Source organism: Protomyctophum bolini, assembly GCF_963924005.1.
Source record: "Protomyctophum bolini genome assembly, chromosome: 22".
NCBI classification, from domain to species: Eukaryota; Metazoa; Chordata; class Actinopteri; order Myctophiformes; family Myctophidae; genus Protomyctophum; species Protomyctophum bolini.
The window spans coordinates 29,846,190-29,855,009 of record NC_137883.1 but is presented as its reverse complement, the minus strand read 5'-3'; the positions used below and the strand labels follow the sequence as shown (position 1 = coordinate 29,855,009).

Sequence of the window (8,820 nt, the reverse complement as noted above, 5' to 3'; positions counted from 1 at the left end):
AACCACCGCACAGAGAGCAGAACTCCGTTCACATGCAGGGACGATGATCAGGTCCAGAACACGCTTCAGTCTGGATTCAGCTGTAGCCTACTCACAGACCCCTTTTTACACTGGTTGTGAGCTTGTAGCAGATCTACAAGCTCACAACGTGTCGCAGCGCGACGCTTTGTGAGCTTGTAGATCGGCTATTTTCAGCAAGTGTAAAATCAGGCATCAAGACGACTAAATCGACTGTACATTTAAATTAAAACTAAGAGACTATAAGAGACACTGCAGGTCTCCATCACATACAGTTCAGTCGGCTAGGCGCTGTGAGCTTGCGTACACTACATAGCCTACATACATACATAAAACAAAACAATAACGCTTCCATTTCATTTGTTCTCATACTCGGTTACATAACGGACACAATGACCGCTATAAAACAATAACTGTAGCATAATAAGATAACTGTACAGCCATAACAAAGACACTATGAAAAACATACCAGTAACTATAACTCACACTGTATACAACGCAAGAGTTGCCAACTTATACTAAATAAAAGAATAATGGTCGAGCGGGCCAAGCGATTCCCACGCCAATTTGTCCACTCATTGTCCAGCTTATGATGAGCACGTTTTTCCAACGACAAACGCAGGAATTTTAAATCACTTGGGGAAAAACAAGGCCTGCGTGAACCTATATGCTTCAAGATGAGGAATAGGTTAGGGTTCCCCAATAGGCGGCCCGCGAGCCATTTGCGGCCTGGGCCTTTTTTTTAGATATAAATGGCATTAAATGGGGGTCAGTAGCCTATGCATGTCAAAGTGGGCATCCTTTTCAAATGGGGTCTTGCCCTGAAAATTCATTTTCAGGGCAAGACCTCAACCTCGCGCGCGGACTCGGCCCCCAGCCTGGTGCCATAGTCAAAATATGGCCCTTGAGGAAAATTAATTGGGGAACCTTAAAGGGACACTTCACCCTTTTTGCAAAATAGTATATGTTAATGACGTTTAGAAGCTTTAGAACACTTTCCTGGGGGTCTTTATGTGTGTAATATGTGGTTTTAGATATTTTAGATTGTAGCAGTGAGCCTGTTGTCTCTGATGTCATGGACACTGGGCTCACTTCCTTCCTGGACTACTGTTGTCTCAATAGGACAGCTCTCCCCACTATCCACAAGGAGGAGCAGTGCACCAAAGAATTATGGGAATTGTAGTCCAGGAAGGTAGTGAGACCAGTGTCCATGACATCAGAGACAACAGGCTCACTGCTACAATCTAAAATATCTAAAACCACATATTACACACAGAAATACCCCCAGGAAAGTGATCTAAAGCTTCTAAACGTCATTAACATATATTTTTTTGCAAAAAGGGTGAAGTGTCCCTTTAATTGAAGCAAGCGGCCGCCTTCGCGCTCGCTCCCTCCCTCCCTCCCTCCCTCCGCGCCACACCGCCCAATCAAATCAGTAATTTTTTTGTGGACGGGGGGGTTCTGAAGACACGTGGCTTGGGAATCGCTTATAAAGGGTAGGTGGTAAGTGATATTCTTTTGGTTAAAACAAACAAACAAAAGAGTTAAAAGGTTTGAATCACTACATTCTGATAGTAATCATTGCTATAGTGCAGGGCTCCCCAATACATTTTCCTCAAGGGCCATATTTTGACTGGCGTACCAGGCTGGGGGCCGAGTCCGCACGCGCGAGGTCGAGGTCTTGACGTGAAAATTAATTTTCAGGGCAAGACCCCATTTGAAAAGGATGCCCAGTTTGACATGCATAGGCTACTGACCCCCATTTATATCTGGGACCCCTCCAAAAAAATAAAGAAAAAACTTCTTCCAGGGGAACTGGGGAACCCTGATGTAGTGTTTGTAACAGGCTCTGCAGCTCATTAACAATCAAAACATTTTCAGGTAGGTGATTAATTACTTTCTTATAGTGTTCCAGTTCCAATTTTGTTTGCTCATTTCGTTGTGTCGTCACTTACTTAAAATTGGTATTAATCCCCGACCTGAACATGCATTTTCTGTTTAATAAAAAGCTGGAGAGACTTGGAGACTCCTGTTACTGAATAAACACTCTATAGAGCACCGAAGTCTGACGTCAATATCGGTAGAGGGTCACAAATCCACGGGTTCATGTGCTTTTCATTTGCCTTGTAATCCCCATAGGGGGATTTTAGATCGCCTCAAAAATGCTATTGTTACTGCTGCTGAATTAGTTCGATTTTCGCTAGAAACAGACTATCATAATATCAGTGACTGACTGTTGCAAACGATACAGAGACACCTCCCTGGACAATAACGCAGAGACAGCTTGTTTACTTTTGGACCACAATGCTTATAATGAGACGATTTTAAGATGAGCCCCATGTTATTCTCCATATTAGAGAAATTACTTCCGTGAGCCAGGGGAACTGAGGGGGATGAGCGAGTGACGGCAGGACTTCGGCGCTCTATAGCAGTGCCAGTGGTTTTGAACCAGTGGTCCGGGGACCACCAGTGGTCCGGGGACCACCAGTGGTCCTTGAGGGAGTTCCAACTTCCATGTAGGAGTCCCCAGCTAAATGATGGAGAGTTGGTTAACCAAATGGACCCTTATAGATCTTTAACTCATGAGAGCGTGGAATAAAACCAAACAGACCCGTACGTACGGGTTTCATTCCACGCTCCTGAAATCTTTTGAGAATAGCGGATTTACAAGCTCACAACGCATGAGGAAGCACTCAGCACTGTGAGCTTGTAGGTCTGATATTTTGAAATAAGGCTTGGTTATTGTTTTGCCTTAATTATCCAAATCTGCAAAAATAACTAGTAGTAATAAAGCCGTCAAACAATTGGATTAAAAAAAAGTCTCAGAGTTAAAGACCCTTAAAGGGTCCATTTGGGGGGTCCCCGGACCAGAGGTTGATAAACAGTATATAAAATAAACCTTTCTATACATCAACAATAATAAATAATAATAAAATGTTCAAACTCCACAATTTTAGTGGCCGAGATATCACGGCTGTTTATTTTCCTTTTATGGGAACAATTAATGTCACAATGATTCGATTAAATGGAATAAAAATGGGCAGCTTGAAAAGATTTATAAAAAAAATCTATAAAAGTTTACACTCTATAGTGACTTAATAAGTCCCACATTGGGAGCAACTCTAAAACGAAACGGAATTGTTTACTGTTCAAGATTTAGAGCAGTTGATTTAAATATATAATAACATGCAGGCCACTATAATAGCCTGTTAAAAATAGTTGTAAAAAGCCTTTGGGTATATATATATTTTTTTTCTCAATTTAGACTAATCAAGGATATTGATATAGCTGCTGAAATAAATGTCTGGCGTATATTTTCCATTTATGTATAGGCTGCTAATTTAAAAATGCTGTTTGTTGACACATTTTATTGCTATTGTGCTTAGTGGCACTGGAAACTATACCTTACGACAATAGACTGTGTTGGATTATAAAGCCAAAGGTGTTGTTTTTTAATGTGACCTATAACATGAATAGGCTAAGCTCATTATTTTAAGTAGGCCTACAATAAGTAGGCCTATACATATAGGTCGACACATCATAACAATATATAACTTCATGAATTATAACTAAGAGCAAACTAAGAACTTTGACTTTAAAAGAGGCCTCGATATCAATCAATCATCCTTATAGGGCCTGCAGGAAACACGTCGAACGCTAGATGGAGCTATTTATGTAAATGGTGGCTTTTCAAAAGTTAACAGGAGGCAACAATCCGATATGAAAAGCATTCACCGGCCAACTTGACCTGAGTTGGCTTTGTAGGTCTACTTGGCCCGCTCATTTTTTCCACCCAAATATCTTAGCCGAAGCCTTGTGGGAAATACCCAATACCATGCGTTGTTTTGTTTGTTTTTTAAGCCGAAAATAGCCGATCCTTCCAGGAGGCCACATCCACAACAAGGTGTCTAGATCGGCTATTTTCGGCGTTCTCCCCACCGCCCTCAGACCAGGGATGTGGCCTATGGGGGTGCACATGGATAACTTGAGACTTGAGTAGCCTATATCAGAATTAGAATGGATATTTAATTATATACTTCTCATAACCTGTTGTTCCTGAGTTCCTCGTAGGCCTATAGGCTTGTGATTGTTCATTATCGTTGTTAGAAGAAACATTTCCCTATACGTTTCCTTAGAAGAAAGGAGAAAGCACGCAACGCAAGCTAAAAACAACACACTTTAAATTCGGACAATATATATGTTTCTCCATTTTACACTTATAGAAAAGGGAGATATATGGCTATTTCTCGTAAACTTAAAAGCCTGCATAACATAATTAATAACACATTATTTGGATGCAAATTTCATGTAAAAAGCAGGGCTTTTTCTTTGTCAATGAGAAAAAATAGGAAACTTAAAAAAGGTATGCCTACAAACAATTGCAAAACTTATAATCCTGATAGCTAAACCATGCATGGAGTCTCGCCATAATTATGCTGAATTATATGCGTTCTTGTTTTACTCTTTAAATGATTCTTATATGCTATACAATATTGAATGTAAATAGTGACAAGTGGATATTAAAAAACATAAAGGCTATACATTTAAATGTTTTTCACAATTAACACACTTTAAGTGTTGCAGCTGTAGTCAAATCCTCAGTTGTTCATATCATAATATGAAAACTCATATCTCCATATATGTCAACTTTTTATGGATTAAGAATATCCATTAAGAACATCATGCACACTACAGTGTCACAAAGGTAGACAATATAAATAAATAAATAATTAATTAAATAGTCTATTGAATAGACGGGATAGAGGCTATACAAGCTCATGCACATGTGTTCGAACTATAAGTGAAAGTGAATGTGGTTGTGTGTGTGTGTGTGTGTGTGTGTGTGTGTGTGTGTGTGTGTGTGTGTGTGTGTGTGTGTGTGTGTGTGTGTGTGTGTGTGTGTGTGTGCGCGCGCGCGCACGCGTACGTGTGCGTGTCCGTGCAGGGATTCATTATCTTTCTAATAATGAAAAGTATATAACAATTAGAGGTTTTGACAAAATAATAATTATATACACAGTTAAATGAAAAGCCCATGCGGGTTTTTAACGGTACAGGTGTAGCGAGAAAACCTTGAACTTAACAAGTTTCTTTGCACACATGTGCGCTGCAGCGGATGGAAGTATATCCTCATATGAGGCTATATATACTTTAGGCTCAGGCAGCGAGGCTGTAGGTAGGTCGGCCTACTTTTAATTCGGTTGCGCATAGGCCTATAATATTTTAATTTATACTTCTAGTTCACTATAGCCATGCATATTATAGGAAAACATTGTATACTTTTTACGACACTATATATATATTATTTGACGGCTTCCGCTTTAGTATATACTTTTGCCGATTTGGATGAATATTTGCTTTAGCCAAGTAGTATTTGGCATATATATACCCTTATGTTTCGACTCTTCGAAAATAGCCAATCTAGCCAATCTACAAGATAGAGCTCTTTAAAAGCTCCCTTTAAAAAATATATATGCCCAATAATTCGAAAAATGTAGTAGGGCCTATGTTTTGCCTATATACTTTGGCAATGTAAGTCTATATTTCAATACGTTTGTCATTCAAGAAGTCAATTTAACCCTTTTTGTATATTATTGTATTGTATTGTATTGTACATGAAGTGCATACAGCCGCCTACACGGCATAGCTCCTTATTTTCGTGCTCTCACTCTTTGCGTGTCTGATGCGATGCGAGCACACATCGGAGCGAACACTTGACTCTACACAACACTTAATGCTCGCGGTTATAGCTGCGTATAACTCACGCAAACTGACTGTGGTGCATGGTGTAGAGTAATATAGCCTAGTTACACACAATTTGCAATACATAGGGCTATTAATACAACTCTCAACTATCAATCTTTGCTCAATACAAATACAATACAACACATATAGCCTATATAGCTGCATAGGCTATAATAGAAGTAAAACGCATGCACAATAACCTGCGGTCTCTCCCTCTCTCTCTCCCCCCTATACAAACAAACACACACACACACACACACACACACACACACACACACACACACACACACACACACACACACACAGATCCAATTACAAATTATTAATATAGTCAATTATATGTATATGTATGTATGGGTTCAAGTAACAGGCTTTAGTTTGTTCCCATGGCCCTTTCTAATCATAACCTATTTTTGTATATCCCCCTCCTAAAAAAAACCCGGGAGGTTTTAGATTAGCCATATGTGCACTGTACCAGGATGACCACTAAAAAGCATAGGGCCACACCAACATTCTTAAAACCACTCAGTTAATTTTCAAAGAGCTTTTTTTTCCTATTATTTTTTCATTTTTGCACGGTCGGTGACGTCCCGGCGCCATGTGATCTGGCCGGGCGGTATAAAGCCAGACAGAAGATCCGCCCTTCGAATTGACTCAGGTCTGGAAAGAGAAGGTATCCCTTTTCACGTTTCCCTGCACAAATATATATATATATATGTGTTTGTATATATGTCACACAGCACCGCAGCGACATACCTACATTCGGATGACCGTATTATATGTTTTTTTCGGCGAAAAGCAAAAACAAAAAAAATGTGGAAAGTGAGGACGATATAGGAGAATTATCATCTTCTACCACGTGCTATTCTCTCCATCTCTCTCCCATGAGTTTGTAAAAAAAGAAAAAAAAAAAGGAAAAGAAAAAAAGAAAGGAGGGTTAGGGATAGCTCCGTGAAAGCAGCATCTCTTCCTCCGCGGTGGGTCTGGTGGTGAGGAGAGCCCCACCATCATGACTCTCAGCTCAGAGATGTCCGATGCCTCCATCCTGTCGGAGGAGACCGACATCGACGTGGTCGGCGAGGGCGAGGAGGACGATGGAGACTCCGGCCACATCACGCGCTCCGTGTACGCGGACGACGGCATGCTGCTGGCCGGCTCTCCGCCCGGCTTGCTGGACACCACCAGCTCCTCGTCCCGGGACTCGTACGGCGGCAAGGCGGCCGGCGGCGGCAGCAGCGGCGGCGGCAGCAGCAGCGGCAAGAACACCCTGGTGAAGCCGCCCTACTCCTACATCGCCCTGATCACCATGTCCATCCTGCAGAGCCCCAAGAAGCGGCTCACGCTCAGCGAGATCTGCGACTTCATCAGCAGCCGCTTCCCGTACTACCGGGAGAAGTTCCCGGCCTGGCAGAACTCCATCCGACACAACTTGTCGCTGAACGACTGCTTCGTCAAGATTCCCCGGGAGCCGGGCAACCCGGGCAAGGGCAACTACTGGACCCTGGACCCGGAGTCCGCCGACATGTTCGACAACGGCAGCTTCCTGCGCCGGAGGAAGCGCTTCAAGCGGCAGCAGACGCAGGACTTGATGCTGCTGCAGCGGGAGCACAACGGCTTTATCCCCGCGGCCGCCGCCGCGGCGTACGGCTACGGCCCGTACGGATGCGGCTACGGGATCCAGCTCCACGGGTCTTACCATGCCCACACGCACACCACCGCGCTGTTCGCGTTTCAGCAGCAGCAGCAGCAGCAGCAGCAACAACAACAGCAACAACAACAGCAGCAGCATTCCAGGCACTCGCACCACCCGCACCACACGGGAGGAACCGTTATCCCCGCTCCATCTTTGATGCCCACCACCACAGCCTCCACCACCACGGACTTGGCAAGGAGTAGGTTTTACCCCCCGCTTCCATCCTCCATCCAGACGGCCCCGACGACGATCCAGAGCAAGTCCGGCTCGCCCGTCCAGCGCTCTCCCTTCTCCATAGAGAGTATCATCGGCGGCTCGCTAAGCCCCACGGCCGCCACCGCACACCGGACTGTGTTGCCCCCATCCCTGGCCACCGCGTCGGCCAATAGCCAGCCTCCGAACGGCAGCATCCATGGACCGGGAGCTGTCTTACACACGGCGGTTGAAAACTTTCCAAACAGACTTGTCAACGGCTGTTAATTTCTTTTCAAAAACTACAAGTTTTTGCCCAAGAGACAAAAACAAAAAACGTCCCTCTCTTTGAAGGTAGGATTATTTTTGTATGGTTTTTTTTAATTTGATAGCACACAGCAAGGATGATGGACATACAAAATAAACCATATTCGTGCCTATTATGGCCTATTCATGCTGTTAAAAATATATATATATTTATGTTGAGTTTTGAGTGAATCAAAATGTTTAACCATTCCATTCAGTCACTGTTTATTATGGCGTCTCAGGTTCAGGGGTTTAATGAGGTTTAAAATGATCACATGGTTTTTAAAATAGGCTTATGTATTTGCGTCAAACACCTCAATGTTCCTTTTTTTAAATTGGCAAATCAAAACATTTTTCTTAATTGTTTTGATTTGTACTTTGTACTGAGAAAAAACCCAGAAGAAAGTCAGACATTTATATGCAGTTGTGTGTTTATTTCAGTAATAAAACATTGTACATTTTTTTGGGGGGGGGGGGGGGGCAAGTATTGTGTAACTGAAGTGTGATATTTTTACACAGTCTGTTTTTCAATAAGAATAAATATCGTTTTTTCAAAAAGATAATTTGTTTGGAAATAACCTTATTAACTATAAGTATATGCAACGCCATTGAAATGTTATAGGCTACACCAAAGAGGCTATACCTATTTTATTTGTAAACTCATGTCATCAAACTTTTTGAGCATGCAGATTATTTCATTATCTGATAGTGTCATGTCATCCTATTATTTGGTATTTTATGAATGCAATTTAGTCACCCATCACACATTGAAGGGATAGTGAGCGTCCGACTCCAATACTTCAAAATGTTGTGATGATGTTTTGATCTGCACCTCAAAACGGATGTATTAAGCTGCACGAACAATG

The 8,820-nt window shown here is 42.3% G+C and overlaps 1 protein-coding gene across 1 annotated transcript; it reads left to right on the top strand.

The window, feature by feature from the left end:
* The first annotated feature begins 6,439 nt into the window (after positions 1–6,439).
* On the top strand, positions 6,440–8,398 carry foxd1 (forkhead box D1). Its single transcript, XM_080755375.1, has one exon. The coding sequence runs from the start codon at positions 6,773–6,775 to the stop codon at positions 7,934–7,936; it is 1,164 nt and encodes a 387-aa protein (XP_080611501.1). The 5' UTR covers positions 6,440–6,772; the 3' UTR covers positions 7,937–8,398.
* Positions 8,399–8,820: the final 422 nt, after the last annotated feature.